We start from the raw sequence: 23,642 nt of genomic DNA on the forward strand, positions 1-23,642 counted from the left end.
CTAGAAGCTAACCACGTAGATTCTAAGTCTTGAAAGAATATAGCCAATAACTGCTACTCTTCAAAAGACATGCAGACCAGGAATTTAGATATAAGACAATATTGGAGGAAAGAAAGTTTCCATTAGAGCTCTTTGACCATTTTCAGTATAGAGAGAAGACAAGAAATAATGCTAATTAGCTATGCATCTCTTCAGAGAAATGCAGTGTTTCATAAATAGTTTGACTTCATCTGATCTTATTTTGATGACAACCCCATACCTCCTCATTTAATAATTGTTGAACTGCAGTGTTTTTTGGCTCAGTAGAGCTTCTCCCCACTAGAAAGCTGTTACCTCCTATTTAGTTATCATTGAATCTTTCAAATTTAATATATAATTTTAACATCTAGGTCATGAAGAAAATATTACATTTAAAAATATGTCTTTGAGTCCTGTGCTTTTATTGGGATACTGTTGGCACAATCCCAGATCCCTTTTACTGGGTAGCTCACCCAGTCCCCAGATGCTCTAAATGTTGGCCAATAATGACCTACATTTGCCTGCTTTTCCAGAAGACTGCTCTTAGCCAAACAGGAATAGCTGTGAGAGGCTAAAGCTCTCCCTACCACTGCCTTCTTGTAGTCCACAAAAAATGACGAATTTATGCAGAGGACGGAAGGGCCAGCCCCCTTGTCTCAAAGTGGAACAGCTCTGGGTGTAGTTAGTGATCAAGAGATTCTCCTGGGATCAGATTGAAGCTAGTCTATAGACCATAGTCATCTCCCTTTTCTTTCCCTTGCCCTATATGGCTTCTCTCCTTCCCTTATTGAGGACTCCCTTAATAACTCACTTGAACAAAAATCCACATCTCAGGCTCTGTTTCTTTGGAACCTGAAGTAAGACAGAGCCCTAAACCATAATGTAAGAGTGCCACTGGGCAGTCTATTCACAGACTTGCTCACAAAAGCACTCTGCACATACTTGAACACAAAGAACACATGACCCACAGAAATATTTACTCAAATCATCTCCAAAACTAATACAGTAGAGTAAGGGATAAGTTATAGCTTCACGTCTTTCTTTTCAAAAAGCTCAGATCTATTAGATAGTATTTTGCTGCTATAACTGTAGAATGAATTTCTATTTCCCCATGGTGTATATCATATAGTGTAAGTATGCTGTATACTATATATAATATACAATGTATAGTACATTGCAAATTAAGCAGCCATTTTATTATTATAACCAGTTAACAGTCAACACTCCAGGTAGTTCAGAACGAAGGCAGAATACCTTCTACGATTGAACTGCATGATGAGTTTATAGTATTTCATCTCTTACAGTTCAGGTGTCTACAAAATGGTTATTAAAATATATAGCATAAAAATCATAATTTAAGTATATCTGTTTGTATATATATGTAGGCAAAAGTCTACAAGAATATATACTAATCTGTAATTGGTGGTGAGCCTAAGAGCTTAGGATAGAAAGGTGAAGGGGACTGAACTTATATTAAGTATTTAGATTATTTTATAAAAAGCATATGATACATTTATAAATCTTACAGACCCATTAAAAAAAGAGAAAGAAGGGAAAAATAAAGACTTCCCTGCTAACACAAGGATTTTGTATGTCTGCACAACTGAGTAATTTACCTGTTCTTTGGGCAATGTTAGTATATTTTGAGCAATGCACAAATACGAAATCTATCATTCGACAAAATACGGAATAGCAAAATGGAATTCTAATTTTATTTCCCACAGGTACAATTTGTCCTTTTGAAATGTTAATGGATTCATAATAATAGACCAAATCAACACAGTGGAAAATCAGGCCTCATTACAATGCTAATTACATATGCTACTTGGTCGCACTTTGAATCCTTTCTGAAATAAGATTCAATCAATTAATTTTTTTGATACTCTTATCAAATGCGCAAGTATATTCAAATGCTCTCTAGAGACAGGGAGGTATACCAAATCTAAGTATTCATGCATTTCACCTTTTCTTCACAGTAAGGTGAATCCATCTGATTGTGTAGACATGGTTTGTGATGCCAAAAGGAAATCTTTTCTTAGAGATATGGATGGCTCCTTTCTGGGGAATTCTGGTTCAGTGATACCTGAAGCAGAATATGAATGGAATGGAAATAGCCAATTTGGAATTGGAGACTATAGAATTCCTAATGTGATGCTCACATTCCCAAATGGAAGTAGAATTCCTGTCACTGAGAAAGCACCTTATAAAGGTTTGTTGGATCTTATTCTGTTTGTCCTCTGGTTCATGAAACAAAATATATCTTTTATTTTTAATGATTGATGTACTCAACTAATTTATATTTTCTACTTATTAATGTTATGTAACAAGCAAAAGATAGTATGTGGAAGCTTTTGTAAGGAGATTCTGTTTCATTTCTAAATGTGTATTCCTATGTTTCTAGGAATTATTAGAGATTCAACCTGTAAGTACATTCCAGAATGGCAGAGCTATCGGTGCTTTGGGATGGAATATGCAATGATGGTTATTGAAAGCCTGGATTCCGACGCAGAAACTCGCAGACTCTCACCAGTAGCTATAGTGAGCAATGGTTATGTTGATCTCATTAATGGTAGGTATTCAATGTAAACAAACTAGAGTTACTCAAGGCATTCACTATTTACTACATTCATGGACGTGTCTCATAAATTATCTATCACATAAAACTAGTATACATAGGGATTTCCTTGCCTTCTGTTTGTAAGATCTACGTGCAGGAGAGAGACTTGACTCTTCAGCAGTCCCCCACATTAGAAAGCCAGGACAATTACTCCAAATTGACCATTAGAAAAAGAAGAGGACATAGGTATATGTATAACAGATTCACTTTGTTATAAAGCAGAAACTAACACACCATTGTAAAGCAATTTATACTCCAATAAAGATGTTAAAAAAATAAAATGCATTAATATCAAAAAAAAAAGAAAAGAAGAGGAGGAAAGTTATTCCTTGAGTAATCTTTATAGGTATGAAGGTGGCATAAATATATTTAAGAAAAAATTGATCCAAGAGTCTGCAAAAAAAACAATTTTCTTTACATAAATTTAAAAAATGATAATATGATATTTGGAATACTTGAGAATGAATATTCTCAGCCTGCTTGTTTTTCATTCTCATGAATACTTGGAAGAATTAATCTTGAATCAGCGTGTTGTGGGGTTTTTTTGTTTGGTTGGCTTTGGTCTTTCTCATTCCTAATTCCTTTAACTGTCATGACTATGTTGTCAAGCTCCACAGTCTAGGTCTCTTCCATTCTGGTCCTTGGTGGCTGTTAGCCCAAGGAGAGGCAATGGTCTCCATGAGTCTTGTCATTCAAGAGTTTTTGAATAAATAGGTGAACTTCTAAAAGTTACTGAAAACAGAGGGCAGGGACTCATTGTCTATTCCTGAAGTGCCATTGGGGGCGCAAAGATTAGTCTCTAATCAGGCTTAGAGTCTTTGAAGTGCTGAAGAGGCACATAGCCTGGATCGGAAAGGTCTCTCTGTCCTGACGATGTCACAACATGTACTAAAATATTCTAAGATTCCTAAAATAGTCAATACCCTACAAGTTCATTTTTTTTTAACTTGCTGAAGAGAATAGAATGAGCTAAATCAGAAGTGTCTCAAAGTTACATGATTTTAAGTCACTCCCCACTTCTGCCCCAACATGCAGTCTGCCTGGTTTCTATGACCTATGATCAACCCAATTTCAAATGCTGCCTTTCAGATCTTATAAAGCAGAGACTGTGGGAAGAATTTTAGGCCAGTCGGTGAATAATGAAGATGTTTTCGAATTGCTCTGTTTTATATGGTGGAGAAAGGTTTCATTCTATTTGTTTTTACATTTTCCTTTTCTGAAAGGCCATATGAGTTTTCCATTTACAATAGTGATATGACATTTCTCTTTTAAATAAATTTTTTAAATGTCTCAATTTAATGAGAATGTAATTTAATGATAATGTAAATGATAGAAGCATGGCAAAAATTATGTAGGTGTTAGAAGGATTCTTGAAGCTTGGGATGCACTATACTAGGTGGAAAGAAAAATTCCCAAGATAAAATTTGTACATACCACTAGAGTTTCCCTTTAAATTTTAGTACTCAATTTTATTTTTAAAATATGGCTTTTATCAGTCTAAATTTTTCATTTTATACATAGAAATTTCTATTTTCAAAACCCACAATGAAGGTTTCTTCAAAAGTGGGATTTATATTTTGGATAATAAAGGATAGGTTATGCTGTACTTAAGCTTCAGAAGTTTATATTGGTTTAAAATTCAATCAAACTTCATTTATAAATATTGATAATAATTCCAAGCAAGCTAGGAAATTAAGCAGAGCTTATGAATAAATACATCAAGAAAATTCATCATTCCATGTCTCACTCACTGTTTTATACTTTAAAACTGAGTGAAATAGAGAAGTTTTCTACAGCAGTCATGTTACATGTGTTCTGGATTCAGGTGCAAAGCATCCACTTTCTTTTGGTTTTCTAGAAGGTTTAATGGAGTGTTATTTCTCAGATTGCTTCAGTTATTTAATGACGTTGACCCTCCAATAGTACCTATAATCACAGTCTTTAACAAAAATTTATTAAAATAACAGTGGAGGAAGGTTAAAGGCAATAAAAAAACACAAAAGAGTTTGTCGAATTTACAAATTAATGAACAAATGAGTGAAAGAAATAATTAATAAATCAGTGGTTCAGACATACAAATGTCCCTGTTTTCTATGTACAGGCTTTATTTTTAACAAATTATCTCTGTTATAGCATAGTTCTCAGCAAAGAGTCTGAGAAAGTTGGTTCCCCACCCAAAGTCACACTTGTGAAATAGGAGAAAGCATCAAGCATTTTCTTCCTCTCCATGGGGCCTGGACTTAAATGATTATTGAAGTAGAGATACAAGTAAATCTATTTCCTTCAGTGACCTTCCAGCACAAATCCTCAACATATACCCTTCTGACCCTGGGCAGTCTAAAAGTAAGGATAGTAGAGAGGGAGTTGCTTCCCTGCCTTCCTTTTTAAGGCAAGGTTTGAGAAATAGCTTAGATCACTGAATGGATGGGTGGATGGATAATGGCTGTAAATGCTGAACTTGACCACTGCAATTTATTTTTAATACAATTACTCTTCGGGCTTTGCACTAATAATATTCATAGCACAGAACATGAACTTTCATTTGTTTGGATGTAGGCCCACAGGATCATGGCTGGTGTGCCGGGTACACATGCCAGAGAAGACTGTCCCTGTTTCATAGCATCGTGGCTCTGGGCAAATCTTATGAGGTCTACTTCACTGGCACTAGTCCCCAGAATCTTCGACTGATGTTGCTTAATGTTGACCATGACAAGGTAAGGCAAGATAGAAATTATTTCTTAAGAGTAATTGGTTTCAGGTGCACAGACAAGTGATTGATTCAGTTATACTAATACGTGTATCTATCTGAAACTAACACAACGTTGTTAACTACACTCCAATATAAAATAAAATTTTTTAAATAAAAAAAATTATTGATAGCTATGTAAGAAAATAATAAAAACATAAAAATTATCTATTTCATTTATTGACTGTCAAGAAATGCACTTTGTCATTCAGTGATTCTATGAAGATTATTTCTGTTCAATTATTTGAAGTAATAAATTTTTTAAAATCTAAAAAAGAAAAAGAGTTATTGGTGTCATGTGCATATATTTCTATCTGCTAAGGACTTTATCTCCTTCCCTGTCCTCTGGAACATCGTCAGCCTTACAGCTCATTTTCAAGGACCAGTAGGGTACCATAAAAATACTGTGAGTCCAGACAGTTTTCATCAGCCTGAGAGCACATATGAATTCCAAACACCTCTCCCCATATGTACTTGTTTGTGCTTCTACATTTGAGGGGTAAGAGTGATTTCTGACTTGTGTGATTAGCAAGCACACCTGAACCTTTACATAAAAATAGCATGCATCTAAAACTGGTCACGTGGGATTATATTTTCATTCTTCCATGCTGCTATTATTTATATGTGTCAGAAATACACCTTTGGAATTTACTTCAGAGATCACAGCACATTATCTGAAGTATCTTCAATAATGTCAACTCTGCTATAAACAGAATTCAGCCGGGATGATTAACTTTATATACGCTATGTCAGTGGAAAAAGAGTATGAGGTCAAGCAGACGTCTCATAATATAGATTTTCTTTTCTAAGAGTATGAGATTTGAAAGTCCCAGAGTAGAACGTGAAGAAAGGACACTGATAAGAGGAAGCAGAGAGAGGAGTAAGGAAAGGAGACACCTGAGAATGGTGATAGCAGTTCTGTCCTTTCAGCTGCTCAAGATAAAACCTTGGGATCAGTCTTTTTTTTTTTTTTTGTGGTACGCAGACCTCCCACTGCTGTGGCCTCTCTCGTTGCGGAGCACAGGCTCCGGACGCGCAGGCTCAGCGGCCATGGCTCACGGGCCCAGCGGCTCCGCGCCATGTGGGATCTTCCCAGACCGGGGCACGAACCCGTGTCCCCTGCATTGGCAGGCTGACTCTTGACCACTGCGCCACCAGGGAAGCCCTGGAATCACTCTTGATTCCTCTCTTTCTCTCACATTCCTCATCTAGTCCATCTGCAAATCCTGTTGAGTCTTCCTTCAAAATAACCAGAATCACCACTTCTCACGTCCAGCGCTACCATCCGGTTTGAGCCAACGTTATCTCTTCCCTGGATTAAGGCAGTTGCTTCCCAACTCCTCCTCCTGCTCTGCCTTTGTCCCCTCTGCTGCCTGTTCTCACCTCATTAGCCACCGAGATACCTTCAAGACATAAGTCAGAGCAGGCCATTCCTGTGCCCCAAACCCTGCAATAATTTCCCTGTTGGCCTTTGCACAAGAGCCAGAGTCCTCACAATGGCCTACAAGGCACCCTGAGACTCTCCCCCCAACCCTTAGCTCTCTGACTTCTTCTACTCCTCCAGCCATACTGGGCTCCTTGCTGTTCCTCAATATACCAGACATGCTATCACCGGGGCCTACGCTTCCAATGGTGAGTCTGCCTAGAATATTCTACTCTGGGTGGCTGACTCCCCCACCTCGTCAACTCCCATTCTCCTCAGTAGGCCTACCCTGACCACCCCTCCTTGCCTGGCTCACCCAATTACTCAGACTCTGATCTACCTTTTTTTTTTTTCCATAGCACTTATCACCTTCTAACATGCTTCATACTTTATTTTTTATTTTATTTATTGTCTCTCCTTATTCTAGAATGTAAGCTCAAATAGGGCAGAGACTTTTGAGAGTTCCTAAAATAGTTAATGAAAGAGAATATTTTTAATTTTAAAAATAAAAATGGTAACTCTGAAGTAACATGACTTAATATTCTGAGCCTCTGCAAACAATCTCAAAAGAAGATTCCAAAACTACCTGTAGCTTATTAGATTCCTTATAAATTCCTCCCACCTTTGCAAAAGCTAAGTCTCCTCACTTTATGATTATACCTGATAGCATGAAATGTGGGGAATGAACATGAAAAATGACCAAAATTTAATGAGCATAGTTTTTTGACTGACCTTTTTTTAGTCTTATTACCAAAATCAGAGATAAGCATTTTTTTCAACATTAAGTGCCTAATCGTGTGTGGTTTCATTGTACAGAGCACTGCTAACTCTCCTGTTTCCCCTGCCCCTAGAGTTAAAAGCCTGTATTGAACATTATCTTTTAAAGGAACCCTCTCTTTAATTTAGAGATTGTCCTCTAATATTTTTTTCTTACATTACATTCATTTCTATGAATGGTTGAATGTAAATCTGTTTAAAATTTTTAACTCAATATGTATCCTGAATCCATAAAAGTTAGTTTTAATATTCTCCAGAAGGCATGTATAAAGGATATTTTTTAAGTGCTAAATTCTAAATATTCTGTTTCATTGTTCTCTTAAGATGCAAAAATGTTGTTTATTTTTAACAGGCTGTTCTGGTGGGAATTTTTTTCCCCACACGTCAACGTTTGGATGTCTATGTGAACAATTCATTGGTCTGCCCCCAGAATACAGTATGGAACTCCCAAAAGAAACACTGTGAACTTAATCGACATGTGTATACAGGTATTTCCTCAGAAAAATACAGCATACATTGTATATGTATACTTAATTATGCATAACATTCTTTATAATGTTTCATTATAATATTTTTAGTTCCTTAGCCCTTGACAAATATAAGAGAAAATAAATTTTTACCCATGGTCCACCAAACACTAAAATGTGTTCATTTATAACATGTGTGTCCTGAAAGATCACTCCAGATGGAATTCTTATCTATCTGCACACATGCAGATAAAAGTTTGTGCGTGTGATGGATATTCCTTTGCCTCCCGAGAACATTTACATTCTACACATTTAGTTCACTTATTCCTGCGTACAGAAGAGATTTTTTTGCTTAAAATTTTCACCCTATCTCTGCTTTACTTCTGTTTCATAGAGGTCAGAACCTAAGTTCATTGGCAGTCACCAGAAGTATTGCCAAGAAAGCTAGCATAACATTAGTTGAGCACCATGAGGTAAATATTATGACGTAAACTCTGGATTTAAAGGAAATACATGGAAGAAGCTAACTTACCCATTTACCAGTGTTGCAAGACCAGGATTTATCTCTATTCATTGAATTTTTTTATTAAACAGGTACTAATAAGGCCAATCCATTCCTTTCCACATGTGCTACTTATCATCATTTTTTAGCTGTGCCCCATAATCTTGGCTAACGATTACATAAATGTGTGCTGTAGATCATAATAGAAGCTTGACAGGAGAGTATGAATGGATACCTGTATTCATTACCATCTGCGAAGCAAGTCCTACTTCTACTAATAACATGAACATCTGATATTTCCAGAGACATTACTGTGTGTCAGGCACTGTTCTAAGTGCTTTGTATATAATAACTAACGGTTACTATATCCTAATAATAACACTTTGAGGTAGGCGCAGATGAGTAAACTGAGACACAGGGGGTGAAGTAGTTTGCCAAGCTTTCTGTCTTAGCTTGGGCTGCCATAACAAAATGCCGTAAACTAGATGGCTTAAAAACAAATTTCTTTTCTCATGGTTCTGGAGGCTGCTAGTACGAGATCAGGGTACCAGTATGGTCTGGTTCCAGTGAGAGCACCCCTCCTGACTTGCAGATGGCTGCCTTCTCGCTGTGTTCTCAGGTGGCAGAGATAGGAAGTGAGGGAGAGAGAGAGAGAGAGAGAGAGTGCCCTGGTGTCTCTTCTTATAAGGGCATTAATTCATCATGAAGTCCCCTCCCCACCCTCATGACTTCATCTAAACCTAATTATTTCGCCAAGGCCCCTATCTCCAAATACTGTGACATTGGGGGTTATGGCTACAGCACATGAATTTGGGGGGGCACAGTTCAGTCCAGAGCAGTATCAAAGGTGGTAGGGGCAGAGCAAGGTACCGATCACAGAGAGTCTAGCTCTAGAACCCACGCACTTAGCTATTATGCTACATTGCCTCTTTAGAAGCTAAGAGAGTGTGTTATTTTTACGTACAAATGATTGCACATATTTACAGCTTAATTTTCATAAATTTTAACCTTTTTTAAAACGGTGCTTTTGGCACAAAGTACTCTATCGTTCAAGTCAAGAAAATAAAAATTATCTCAACAGGCAGAATTTAATACAAGGAACTGGTTACACAAGGCTGCAAAACAATACCACCACTGCCCTTTTAGAATTATTTTTTTCTGAAATAGCATTGCTTTTGGATAAACATTTTGCTTTGATACTTGGAATGGAAAATAATATCCCTGTATTATGAATCTATACATATCTTTTTAGATTACCCAAAATGTTTATTATTATCTATATCTCTGATTCCTTCCATTACTGTGAAGACATGAGAAAGTTAGCTTGGATACGTGGTGTACGCACCTGTAACAGTAGCTTGAGAGCAGCTTCAATTTATAATACAAAAACGCATTTTTCAGATTCACAGAATGTTTAAGCCAAATTGCATCTAGAACTTATACTAGAAGATATTTTTTAAAATGTAGTAATAATGAAATAGCTTCTTAATGCCATTGCTATGAATGTTTATTACATTAATAAGAAATTACCTCTTTATTCTAAGATTCTAATTCCTTTTTCTTAGTAAGCCTCACCATGAAATGTGGTAAGAAGCTACATGTCACATTCCAGTATTACTATACAGTCAGACTTTGGGCTCAATATGTGTTCGTGGATTTATTACTTCTTGGACGTTGTTTATACTCTGCCCTGAAATCAGTAATATTTATTCATTACATACATATATATGTATATATAATCTCAATCACTTTTACAAAATTCAGTGCCCTAGTAGAATATTTGTGTTGACCGTTTTCAGGCTGAAATGTAAACTTCTTTTATTGATGTAAAAGCCTTCTGAGATGTTTTAGTATATACTTCATTTGTATTACATACTTTTGTCCTTAGTAAAAATAGAAGCACTGAATCATCATTTTTCCTTAAGAGATAGCACTGCATAAACTAGATGGCTGTTAAACTTACGTTTTTAAATTACCAAATGCCTTTGGTCAGGGCTTTAAAATTCTGAAAATGTGAATAGTGTTACAACATAGGCTCCTGGTTCATAATTAGATTTTATTTCTCATTTGTACGTGTCTATAGCTAATTGATTTTTAAAATAAATTTCATGTATAATTATTAATGGTATTATTTTTAAATTGACTTTAATTTTGCATGTCAGTGTTTTTGTTTTTAATATGCACATTTTCCTATGAAAGAATGATAATGTTGAACTTTTTCGAAATTTCCTAGATTTAAACAAATATTAAATACTGCATGGTAATTATGATAATGTAAATAAATTTAACTGTGCTATTTTGGCTTTTTTCGTTCATAGAGCAATCCCTTCCTAACCTGAATTCCACTGTCCTTGGTGAAAACTACTTTGACAGAACGTACCAGATGCTTTACCTTTTGGTTAAAGGAACTATACCTGTTGAAATCCACACCACTTCAGTCATATATGTCTCTTTCCAGTTACCTGCTGTAACAGAAGATGACTTTTACAGTTCTCATAATCTGGTTAGAAATCTTGCCTTGTTCCTAAGGATATCAAGTGACAAAATCCGTGTCAGCAAAGTAATACAAGGGGAGAGTCTGCGAAGGAAGAGATCCACGGGGCTCACAGTTGAACTGGAGATTGGAGATTCTCCCCCTCAGTTCATAACCAATGACACTACAGGTATGAAAAGTAGACATTTGAGACAGAGTAATGTAATTCAAAACCACATCCATAAATAACCCTATCAAGGCTTGGTAAACCGGGCCTCAGGAAATCCCACCAACCCCACATCCTGAACCCTATAAGGGCCTAGAGACCCTTCTCCCTGCTCTACTCCCAAACTATTTTGAATTATGAAGGAACTTCAACCTTTTTTTTTTTTTGTTATTGTAGCAGTTAATTACTTCAACAGAAGGATTTGACCTAACATAAAAGATCCTAGAGGTGACCTAAGGAAGTGACCTTTATAGCTGAGAGATTAAGGGTGAAGAGAGCTGGTCAGTGAAAAGTGGGAGGTGAGAGGCTGGAGGCTGAGGAAGTAGTTGGTGAGTTTGGTACATTTGAAGAACTGGAATGGACCCAATATGTCTGCAGCAAAGGCATCAGGAAGGACAAGCTGCCAGAGACAAGGCTGAGAAGGAAGCAGATGCTAGATTGTGGGAAACCACAAGAAGTTCTCCCCTTTGTAAGCGAAGAGAAGGACAGTGGATGTTTTCCTAAGGGACATAATAGACGATTCTGAGAGGTCGGGTGGTGGGTTAGATTTCCAGAGTAAAGTCACATATTTATACTAACAAGTGCAAATGTACCAGAATATGTTGTCTTTAATTTCTATGATTGACCTAATCAGCCTTACCAGCCATCACCCCTTTCTCTGTCCCTCACTCCTCATACCCTATTTCCTTTTTTAAAAAATTTATTTATTTATTTATTTTTGGCTGCACTGGGTCTTCGTTGCTGCGCACGGGCTTTCTCTAGTTGCGACGAGCGGGGGCTACTCTTTGTTGCAGTGTGCGGGCTTCTCATTGAGCTGGCTTTTCTTGTTGTAGAGCACCGGCTTTAGGCGCATGGGCTTCAGTAGTTGTGGCATGCGGGCTCAGTAGTTGTGGCTCACGGGCTCTAGAGCACAGGCTCAGTATTTGTGGTGCACAGGCTTAGTTCCTCCACGGCATGTGGGATCTTCCCCGATCAGGGATCGAACCCGTGTCCCCTGCATTGGCGGGCAGATTCTTAACCACTGCGCCACCTGGAAGTCCCTCATACCCTATTTTCTAGGTATCAGAGATAAAAATAAACTCAGCTATCCCATCAGAGGAAATTTTGTTGGCTTAAATTATGATTTCCTTAAGGTGACTCAGTTTGGTTGGGCATTTGGGTAAATGTTCAACCCTTCAGATTTTCTTCCTCTCCATCTGTTCAAGTTGGTATCTGAATACCAAGGGGCTTTCCTGACCTCAGGCCCTCTTGTTGCCCTCTTGTTTTCTTAGTCTTTGCGACAGCATGGGTGGTCTTCTCTGCTCTGTATCAGCCTCTCTTGTGGTGCAACTGAACTTTTCTGGCCTGTTGACATGGAATCGCATCCCCAGCTGCTAATTCCCAACTGTACCATTGTTTCTAGTGGTCAAGCACAAGTACTCTCACCTAGGCATACCCCTCTCTGAGAAGATGAGATCTGGGTCTCTGTCAGAGGAATACTACCATCCAGCTAATGAAGCTTAAGATAAAAGACCCTTTACTTGTACAAGTCCTGGGAGGGGCTTTAACTTTCAAGGCCCTGGGAGAAGGGTCCACTTAATAATGTGGTCAAATAATTGACTGTTACTATAAAAGTTGCACAAATAAGACTTGTTCATAAAGAGAGCCTCCACGCTGTATAAATTTCAGACTCAGAAAATCCTGATCTACCCTATTCCTGTCCAGCATCTTTTTCATTAAACTCCCAGGCTCTCTTATGTGTAAACTTAGGTACTGGGTGAAGTTCTCATCTTCTGCCACTGGGGGTCATCACTTATTTCTCTAGGAGGTTTGCTTCTGAGCTTTAACCCCATGCATCTGCCACATTGCTGTTCTGGAATTCTACCAGTTAGGCAGGCAGCAGGTTCTTCCCTTGTGGGGATAAGCCTGTGAAAAGTCTTGTGTAAATGGAATGAGGTGCTCATCAACTCTCTTTGTTGAAGGAAACAGGAAGCATAGGCTTGTGCTGCAACCAGATCTTACAGTGATGTTCTCTGCCCAGTCACAGGTTACTTTCCTTCATCAAACTTGTATTTCCTTGTAGCTACAGAATCAGGGCTTTGGGCTCAACATAGTCTGTTAATTTAGTCTAGAAGTTGTAGCAGGTCCATGCCACATATATAGATTGCTCACTGACTCTTAGAAATCCCTGGTAAACTCTTATTCAACATAGTTTTGGAAGTTATAGCCACAGCAGTCAGAGAAGAAAAAGAAATAAAAGGAATACAAATCGGAAAAGAAGAAGTAAAGCTGTCACTGTTTGCAGATGACATGATACTATACATAGAGAATCCTAAAGATGCTACCAGAAAAACTACTAGAGCTAATCAATGAATTTGGTGAAGTAGCAGAATTGGAGTCCAGTATTTACTACACTAGCCACTCAGATGTCCAAAGGAACTGTGATTTATTTCCTCTATGTGATCTAAACTGCTTCACACACAACTTCTCCCACTCTCTACTCCCTTAAAGCAGTTTTATCTTGTTAGATTTGTCCAGATATAGGCATAATACAGTCTAAGAACATGGAAATAGGGGCAGGAGGAAGGACAGATCAATGACCTATTTCCCAGACTTAGACTGAAGTAGGGTTTGAGGTCTTGAGGAAAGCCCTACAACCTGGCAAGGAGTGACATCACAGCAAAATATTGGGAAGTGGCAAGAAAGATGTGCATGTATTCATAGTAATACTCCTAACTCCCCATAGCCTTCACATAGTGTCAGGAGATCCAGAAGTTCCCAGATGTCCTAGAAAGCAGTTACTTAAGTACTGAGGGGACCTCTGGATAAAGAGTCATGTCAGGAATAAGAGCTCTTCAAGTTAAGGTCTTTGGTTTCTAGAAGGCAGTCGGCAGAAATGGATGCCTTCACACATCAAATGGTCAGAGAGAACCTGTTAGTGCAGCCTGGTCAGACTGGCCACCCTGCACAGAAAACCAGTGAGGAGAGGTGGTAGTAGTAGTGTATGGACGTGAAGCTCCTTTGTACTGCTGCTACGTGAGCCCTCCTACCTGGGAAGCCATCTTGCAGGAGAGTGTGTGGAGGGAGTGGCCGGGGGAGCCCGCTAGACTGCCATTTATCCCAAAGAGTCTGAATCAACCAAAGAGACCTTTCCAAGGGACAGGGACTGAAATTCCCCAAGGGTGTGATTTTGAAAGTGTCATGTGAGACCTGCTGCCCAAGAGTGTTGCCTCCTTCTTCCCGAGCACACTAAGCTTCAGGGCTTAGCCTTCATGGAAGAAACTCAACGATTGAAGTCCGTAAGGCATGACTCTGGATGTGGAAGGTGCTAGAATCGTAGAAACAGTACACCAAAACATCCTGGCTGCGGTTTCTTAAACGATCACTCTGACTATAGTGTATGGAACGGAGTGCAAGAGGGAGAGAATGGATACAAGAAAGCCAGTTTAAAAGCTGTTTTAGTATCTCTGCTGCTGATGGGTTAACTAGGATTTGCGCAGTGGAGGCAGATTTAGAAATTGAGAACTGATTAAATGGTGTGCAAGAGAGGTGAAGTAGAAGAAGGGTTCAAGCAAGAGTTCCAGGCTTCTGACAAAAGGAGTACAGCGTGTAGAGGTGTCCCTTCATAACATAAGGAGCGTTAGTGGGGCAGTAGGTTTAAGAGGAACTGCCAAACTAGAAAAAGGGAACAGAAACTACCTACCATGTTAGAATTAACCTTGAAAATTGTCAATGTCCCAAGCAAATAACAATTTTTTGTTAGTAATTTAATGCTAACGTTAGCAACTGATTAATTCATACTATAAATTCGATGATGTTAATTATCCTTCCATTCCACAATTAACATTCTGTTGTTAAAAAGTGATATGCGATGATAGACATACATGATAGTACTTCACTTCTAAACAAAAGATGACATAGGAAAGTAGTTTTCTCAGCATGCTCTCACTCATTTTTCTTGAATTTATTTTATCTACCTTTGTTTTTTCTTTAATTCCAGCTTAAGAAACATATTCTACTGAGTTTTTTATTTTCCTGACCTCCTTAGTATGACTTAGTCATGTTTAGCTCATGTACAGTTAGAGAGCTGTAAAATTCTATAATTTGGATGGAGCAAGCAGCACAAACAAAAACGAAAGTGAGATATTCTCACATGTTCTCACTATTCCATATTCTTATAATCCACATGTCATAACACTGTTTCCTCATAGGTCAGATGCAGTTATCTGAACTCCAAGAAACTGCTGGTTCTCTTGGACAAGCTGTAATTTTAGGAAAAACCAGTAGTATCCTTGGATTTAATATCTCTTCCATGTCTATTACCAGTCCTATCCCCAGCCCAAGTGATTCTGGCTGGATTAAGGTAAGAAAATGTGACTAGAAAAATGCATTTTAGCTATTTAAAATGTTGCTTATTTCTTATTTTAACTATTTTTCTATTTCAATACAATAATTTAGAGGGCATGTCTTTCTAATTTATTGTTGATTATTTTTTTACAGTATTACTAAAATGATAAAGTAGTTGAAAAAGGAGCATTCTTCTAAAAATTATGTATTGGTATAAAATGTGCTTTGCTTTGACTATTTACAACAATGCTTCATAAATTTGCTCTAGAGGAAATATTATAATAATATTGACTTAATGTATTAAACATACTTTTAAATAAACAATGATAAAACATTTAGCCTGGCTAAGACGAGTTTGCTACTGAATGTAGTTTATCATGTGAAAACCACTTCATCACTCGTGACCATTTACAGGTGACTGCCCAACCGGTTGAAAGGTTTGCATTTCCTGTTCATCATGTGGCCTTTTTGTCCTCGCTGTCAGTGATCACTCAGCCGGTGGCAACACAGCTGGGACAGCCACTTTCTCAGCAACCTTCCGTAAAGGCAGTAGATTCTGATGTAAGTTATAACTCAAAGATTTATTTAAGTGGAAGAATTAAGCTATAAATTCTGGAGGGTGAACCGACTTCACTAATCCTGGTAGACTGGCAACCTAAGGATTGCACTGCCTCTTCAAAGTTGGACTAATATCTATGACTATCACCTTTTACTGTTTTAAAAATGTTTCTTTTCAGTGAATTTGCTCCAGTGCCCAAACTCTTTGTGCAGGAAAAGGAGCTTCTATAGATTTAAAATTTGAAATGAGGCGTTAAAAAAAATAAAGTTCCAAATATCTTTCTTAAAAAAAGCATGGGAACAGGACAATTGTTATAATTCTCTACTATTTTTTCTTTAGGGTAATTGTGTATCAGTTGGGATTACTTCACTGACTTTGAAGGCCGTACTAAAGGACTCCAGTAATAACCAAATCAGTGGTCTTAGTGGAAACACAACAATTCCATTTAGCAGCTGTTGGGCCAACTACACAGATCTTACTCTTCTTAGAACAGGTGAGTGTACTATTTTGGATCCTCACATACATACCCAACTTTGGGACAATTATAATTTGCTTTTAATGAACAAAGCAGTCTATACTACACTGGTCAATAAATTATAGAAATCAGAATGTCTGGCTTACAAAAATACATTTAATATGCAAAACAAAGTGAAAAATAAAATAAGCAATTAAGGGAATTAAAACAGGTAACTTGGGCTTCCCTGGTGGTGCAATGGTTAAGAACCCGCCTGCCAATGCAGGGGACGCGGGTTCGAGCCCTGGTCCGGGAAGGTCCCACATGCCGCAGAGCAGCTAAGCCTGTGTGCCACAGCTACTGAGCCTGCGCTCTAGACCCCGGGAGCCACAACTACTGACGCTCACGTGCCTAGAGCCCATGTTCCGTAACAAGAGAAGCCACCGCAATGAGAAGCCCTCACATCACAACGAAGAGTAGCCCCTGCTCGCTGCAACTAGAGAAAGCCCGTGCGCAGCAACAAAGACCCACCACGGCCAAAGATAAATAAATAAAATAAAATAAACAGGTAACTTGAGGATGTACATCAAAATTCGTATTTTCTTCTTTATCCATGTGTGTACTTTTCTAAATTTTCTCACTATGTATGACATTTATAATAAGAAAACTTAATATATAGATTTTTCAAATTCAAGAAAAGAAAGGATAATATAGTGTCATATAATTTTAATGGCCCATGCAGGAATTCAGAGTTGGGCTGGAAGGTGGGTTCTAGTCTTTCTGAAAGCCAATGCAAAGGAGAAAACATGAGCATTACCATGATTCACAGTCCTCTGCAGATAGACCAGTTGCTGTGGAGAATCACAACTTGCTCTGAGGTCAGAACAGATGTCTCCTATGAGTTCTCATGAAGTATACTCATGATATCGCCAACACGTAAATACATGATATCTTCAACTGTAAATACGGTCATAACTTCCACAGTGAGGTTTCTTATATTATCTTCATGTGGATTGATGGCATAACTCCAACTGGTAAAAGCCTTTCTACCAAGGCAAAAATATGTCCACAAAACAGGTCTCTACTGATGATAGATTATTCAGTATCGAAAAGAATGAAATACACTGTGAGGGAAAACGGCCTTATGGATGATGCTTACCCATGGAAGGCAGAAAAAGCAGGTCATCAAGGACAGCACAGAGCCACTGGATCAACCTCCTCTGAAGTTCAAACAGTCCCCAGAATTAACAGATTTGACCTCATCATTAAATAGCTACAAACTGAAAAAAAAAAGAAAAGAATGAAATAGACTCCTTGTACTGGAGACAGACCTCCGTTAATCTGTTTACCTCAACCTTTATAGGCCCTAACTCCTGCAAAAGTTTTATGGTGGTCCTCACTCTTCTAACCACTGTTATTTCAAACATACACACACACTACAGGTGAGAATAAAAGCCAAAGTAAAGAGTAAGAGAAGTTAAAGAATATCTAACAATAATCTGGGGGTTTTTTTCCATAAGAACTAAATATCAAAAGCTAAAGTCATTCCAAAAGAATTTTTTCCTTATTTGTTGTTTCCTCGTGCTTTGATGATGCCCTACACCAGAAAAGTTTGATCTGCCTACTGGGCAACAATATCTCAACCTAGAGTTTGATGGGAATCCAGTGGCAATGAGTTCAACATTGTGCTCTGGGACAAGTACCTGGAGTGTCCAGTAAGCCTGGTGACTAAGGACACAGCCTAATTCGTTAACAGTCAGCCTAAATGGCGGTAGGACTGGGAACCTTTTATGGGAAATGAGGAACTTGACAAGAACCCTGCCTGAGAGAAGGTTACCCACCTCCCCAGGAAGGTGGACTCAAGAGGTGCGCAGTGAAAAAGACCCAACCTGGGGATCAAGGTCTCCAAACTACCACTTCCAAAGGCAATGTTCCAAAGTAACGAGGGCCACTGGAGTGCTGAAGCAGTAATGTAGGTTTTGACGTTTTTATAACAAAATAGTGCTCTCCTTTTATCCAGTATATTTTCTTTAAGAGTTCAAAGCTTCCCTTGGAGTGTCTATCTTATTTGCTATGGAGAACAGTCATTGTTTCTAATTCCCTTCCTTCCTTCCTTCCTTCCTTCCTTATTTCTTGCTTTCTGTCTTGCTTTTTTTCCATCAAGTGTAGGGTTTCAGTTCTCTGGTTGTGTATAGTAAGGAAGGTCAAATATAGTTATCTCTTTATTATTTTTAAATCAGTTAGCTGGTTTTTAGATTAACTGTAAAACTGCAGTAACAAAGCAAATGAATAAAGCGTCCTGTAACACTTTCTAGTAGGTATCCCACTTCATTACTGCACTGTGGGAAATCCCCTTGCAGATTAGGCGAGCCTGACCGTGTGGCACCACACCCTCTTCTACTTATAGCTCCGTACAGAGCAAGGCAGGGGCCACTGGGTAGAGAAGGCATGGGTCTCACACAGAAAATAAAGATGTGAGAATTAGGTAAGAAAAAAGTGCAAGAAGAAAATAAACAGCTGAGACTGCATCTTTTGAGCAATCTGGATTCAAATAATATTACTAAAGGATAATAACATTGGGGACACGTTTATTTAGCAACCTATGTGATACACAACACTTGTTTGAGTTTCTAATGCTACTTAACAAACCAGCCCTAAATCTGATGGCTCAAAACAACAACGATTTCATTTGCTCACAATAACGAGGGTCAGGAATTTGGGATAGTTCACCTCTGTTTGATGATGTCTGGGCCTTCAGCTCGGATGGCTTGATTGGAGTCGTGTCACTGAGGTTTTGATCTTGGATTTTGGCTGAGTTCTTCACTTCTCCTCCATGCAGTGGCCTCTCCACTAGCCTACCTTGGCATTCCTCACAATACTGCAGGAGAAAAAAAACATAAAAACAAAGCAAAAATATCTAAATTCTTCACACATCAAAATCTTTAAGAAAATATATACCTGCCACAAAAATTCAGTTTTTTCAAACTGAAAAAAAGGAAAGACTTAAAAACACCATTGTCATGAATTGTAACAGTGGCAGAATATTCTACGGAACAATGTCTATCCACCTTGAAAGTTACAGAATGCATTCCTATAGAAAGCACAATGTGGTCAATACATTCTCTCCTGAAAAAGAAAAGACGAATGAAAACAGAAATTATTTTTTTTAAGATAATAGAAAAAAAACAGAAGAATGAAAACTTTGGAATTATGCCAAGTATTGCACCTTCTGCTCTGTATGGTAACTACTTTTTTTTTTTTTTTTAGTTTGGCAGTTCACTTTATTTTTATTTTATTTTTTTTACATCTTTATTGGAGTATAATTGCTTTACAATGTTGTGTTAGTTTCTGCTGTATAACAAACTGAATCAGCTACGTGTATATATATATTCCCTCCCTCCCTATCCCACCCCTCTAGGTGGTCACAAAGCACGGAGCTGACCTCCCTGTGCTATGCGGCTGCTTCCCACTAGCTATCTGTTTTACAGTAACCACTATTAATGATAGCAGTAGTCCAAGAAGAAATTACATCATGGAAAAATATATTGGTTAACTGATACTCAAAACTATGGGAAGATTTAACATATGGATTAAGAAATATTTAGATGAGTGTTTCACACTCTAAATATATCTAGCATGTGTTTCCTCAAGCTTGTCTACCTTGGGTAAAAGGAAAGGGATCACTATCTTGCAACACGAAAATAGCATCTGACTTAAAGCAAATGTGGAAAACGGTTAAAAATTGTTGAGTCTAAGTCGAGGGCATATGGGTGTTTGTGGTACCATGCTTTCCGCACCTACCCCAACTGAGGCTGCAGCTTCTTCACTCCTCAGTCAAGTGTATGGGGATCAGACAGAGGTTCAGCACCCTCACCTCCTTCCCTACTGTCCTTCATTTCAAACAGCCTCTGGGCACTAGGAAAGAACCCCTAAGAAGTAGGTACTGGTGCTGCAGAAACAAAATCTACCCAGAGTCCTCCTGCCCTTAGTTGTTGGGCAGATAGAACTCTTCTGACTCTGAGACCCTCTCTACACTTGTTCATACTTTAATTTATTTGACTCAATTTCCAAAAATACTTCGTTAAGGGTTACACAGTATTTGTAAGTCAATGAAAACCCAACTGGAATTGTACGAAAACAAACAAATAATAAAAGGAAGTCAGACACTGTGATGATTTTTTTTTTGCCCTAGGAAAAAATTTTAAGATTGAATTTATCCTGGATGACATCGTTCAGGTGGAGTCCAGGACTTTCAGCCTAGCCGCGCAGTCTGTCTCTAGCAGTGGCAGTAGCGGCAGCGGCGGTGGCAGTAGCGGCAGCGGCGGCGGCAGTAGCGGCAGCGGCAGTGGCAGTAGCGGCAGCGGCAGCGGCAGTAGCGGCAGCGGCAGTGGCAGTAGCGGCAGTAGCAGCAGCAACAGCAAAGTGTCTACTGTGGGCACAGCTACCCAGATAGTGACTACAGTAGTTAGCTGTCTGGTGGGAAGAGTGTTGCTCTTGGAAATATTTACGACTGCAGTTTTGATTTTGAACTGAATTCTCGGTAAGCACAGTTCACTTTTTCTATGTTTGTCTCCACATACTGAGGTACCAGAAAATGTTTACTAAATAAAGACTGAGTGCAGCATAGCACCACAGACAGAAAGACACGATCTCAGCCATTGAGAAAGTTAGAGCTTCAATGGTAGAGACAAGACCACCCTATGGAAATGTTATTCACACTGTAGGATGGCGTTTTAAGAGTGTGGGGAAAAAAAAAAAAAAGAGTGTGGGGAATGAGAAATGCAGGTTACATCCGGACTCTTTCAGTTGCAAAGGGCAGAAGCTCAGCTCCAATTGGTTTAGGCAATAAAGTGAACTCACTTAATTGAGAAGTCCAGAAGTAGTCTGATTTCTGCCATGGTGAGAACCAAGGGCTCAAATGACATCATCTAGAACCTGTGTCTCTCCATCTCTCAGCTCCATTCTTCTTGGTGGCAGATTCACTCCCAGGCAGACTCCATCAGGCGCCCCAACCCTCATGGTACAGGTACCACCAGCATCTTCATGTTTACAGTCTACTGGCCCAACAGTTAATCCAGAAAGAGCAAACCTCTTTCCCAGCACTTCCAGCAAAAGTCCCAAAGCTATGTCATTGACCTGGCTTGGGCCACATAACCATTCCTGAACCATTCGCTGTGGCCACGAGTTGCCGTGAATTTGAGATGGGGTAATAATTTAGAAGAATACTGAAGTATTTCAGTAGTAGAAGCCAAGACTAGATTTTAAATTTAAAAATAAAGAAGGTCAGGATGAAAGGAAACAATAAGGCTGGTTCTGGGAGTAGCAGAACAACTGGAGGCTGGGGCTTCAGGAAGAAATAATCCGTCCTTCCCTCCTCATGGTAGAAACTAATTAGAAACCAGCTGTCAAGGGAGAAGGACGGTTTGAAGAGACCCAGCCCTGGCCTCTTAAAGCTAATACAGCAGGGTGGGTTTGGAGCTGAGGGACAAAAGGTAAAGACCAACACACAGTTATTGTATTTTAATGCCTGTTTTCCTGTCTCCAGAATTCTAATAAAAGTAAAACTTGTTGTCTATTTTATAATAGCATGATAGGTATTGCTTAAGTTCATTTGTTTCTTCCCAGAAGCATTAAAATATAAGGTATAAGTACTCCTTATTATATATTTGTTCATTTTGTGTTTCCTCATTAAATGCATTTTTTTCCTAATTATCTTCACTGACTTTCTTCCTACTCGTACTTGACAACTTTGGGATTTTACAAAATTCAGAAAATTCTATTTTCAAGTCATTAGTAAATGATATTCTTCTTGGTGTTTTTTAGGACATTTTTTCCAGATAAAAAGTTAATCAACAGCTTCCCCTTTGCTACTAAATAATCTATCACTCTTCAGTTAAGACATAAGAAGACTTAAACACTATTGTCTTAGTCCTTTCAGGCTGCTATAACAAAATACCAAAGACTGAGTGGCTTAAAAACAACAGAAATTTATTTCTCACAGTTCTGGAGGCTGAGGTCAGGGTGCCAGCATGGTCAAATGAGGCCCCTCTTCTGGGTTGCAGACTTGTCACTGTATCTTTACATGGTGTAAGGTGGGGGTTCTGTGGGGTTGCTTATAAAAATACTAATCCCATTCATGAGGGCTCCACCCTCAAGACCTAAGCACTTGTCAAAGTCTCTACCTCCTAATACCATCACATTGGACATTAGGCTTTAAAACATATGAATTTGGGGGTGGGGCATGTTCAAATCATAGCCCATTGATGAAATGAAATTATGGGTTTTTTATAACTTTGCATTCTGAATTAACAGTATTTTACTTTTAAGAGAGTTATGAAATTATACTAAATAAAATGACAAAACTTGAATGTGAAAAATACAATATATAAGCACCACTATTCTCTCTCCATGGTTCCACACAAAAGCACATTAAATTGGTAAACTCTGAAATACTAAGTTTTGCCTTATTAACTATACCATGAAATATTAGAAAAAGTTAAAATTAATAAAACATTTTAAAATCACACTATATTTTCTTATAAATGTTTGTATTGTTTTCGCTTTTCAGGAAGCAACTGAAGTGCTATTCTGAAGAACAGGTTGAAAACACAAACACAGAACTGCTTATTTAAGAGGTATTTTGTTGCACAATAAAAAGTCTGTAGCATTTTCAAGAAAATATACTAAAAATATTTTTGTAATATATAAAATGTATTACTTAGTTTTAATCACAAAAATCAAATTTCTTCAAAATACAAATTTCTTTTGATTCCTTATGTTTGTATGTACTTATTTCATCAAAAAAAAACCTTTTAGAAATTTTTGATTTGTAAGCAGATATACCACCTCCAAGTTGCTGTACCAACAAATCATGAAATACTTTAAATAGTTGAAAGAGCTTTCTAGTTTTGACTTAACTTCTTTAGATCAGATTGGAAGCATTCTGAATTTCTGTATGTACTGGGGGATCTGCTTTTCTCTATCCATTCATAAGACTCTAATTTTCATAGATCTAAGCCATTTTCATTTCTAAGGATTTTGGAGAAATGAGATT

At 38.1% G+C, this 23,642-nt stretch overlaps 1 protein-coding gene across 1 annotated transcript in view; it reads left to right on the forward strand.

The window, feature by feature from the left end:
- The window catches only part of PKHD1L1 (PKHD1 like 1), a 152,064-nt gene extending 128,783 nt beyond the window's left edge, over positions 1–23,281 (forward strand). The window contains exons 69-79 of the mRNA XM_024739724.1: positions 1,995–2,227; positions 2,420–2,587; positions 5,192–5,349; positions 7,934–8,069; positions 10,869–11,213; positions 15,440–15,591; positions 15,990–16,136; positions 16,474–16,627; positions 20,781–20,876; positions 20,988–21,128; positions 23,157–23,281. Of these exons, the coding sequence (XP_024595492.1) occupies positions 1,995–2,227; positions 2,420–2,587; positions 5,192–5,349; positions 7,934–8,069; positions 10,869–11,213; positions 15,440–15,591; positions 15,990–16,136; positions 16,474–16,627; positions 20,781–20,876; positions 20,988–21,121 (1,723 nt within the window). The 3' untranslated portion in view covers positions 21,122–21,128; positions 23,157–23,281. The remainder of the gene's footprint in view (positions 1–1,994; positions 2,228–2,419; positions 2,588–5,191; positions 5,350–7,933; positions 8,070–10,868; positions 11,214–15,439; positions 15,592–15,989; positions 16,137–16,473; positions 16,628–20,780; positions 20,877–20,987; positions 21,129–23,156) is intronic.
- The last annotated feature ends 361 nt before the right edge of the window (positions 23,282–23,642 follow it).

Source organism: Neophocaena asiaeorientalis, unplaced genomic scaffold (assembly GCF_003031525.2).
Source record: "Neophocaena asiaeorientalis asiaeorientalis breed wild unplaced genomic scaffold, Neophocaena_asiaeorientalis_V1.1 scaffold66, whole genome shotgun sequence".
Lineage (NCBI taxonomy): Eukaryota > Metazoa > Chordata > Mammalia > Artiodactyla > Phocoenidae > Neophocaena > Neophocaena asiaeorientalis.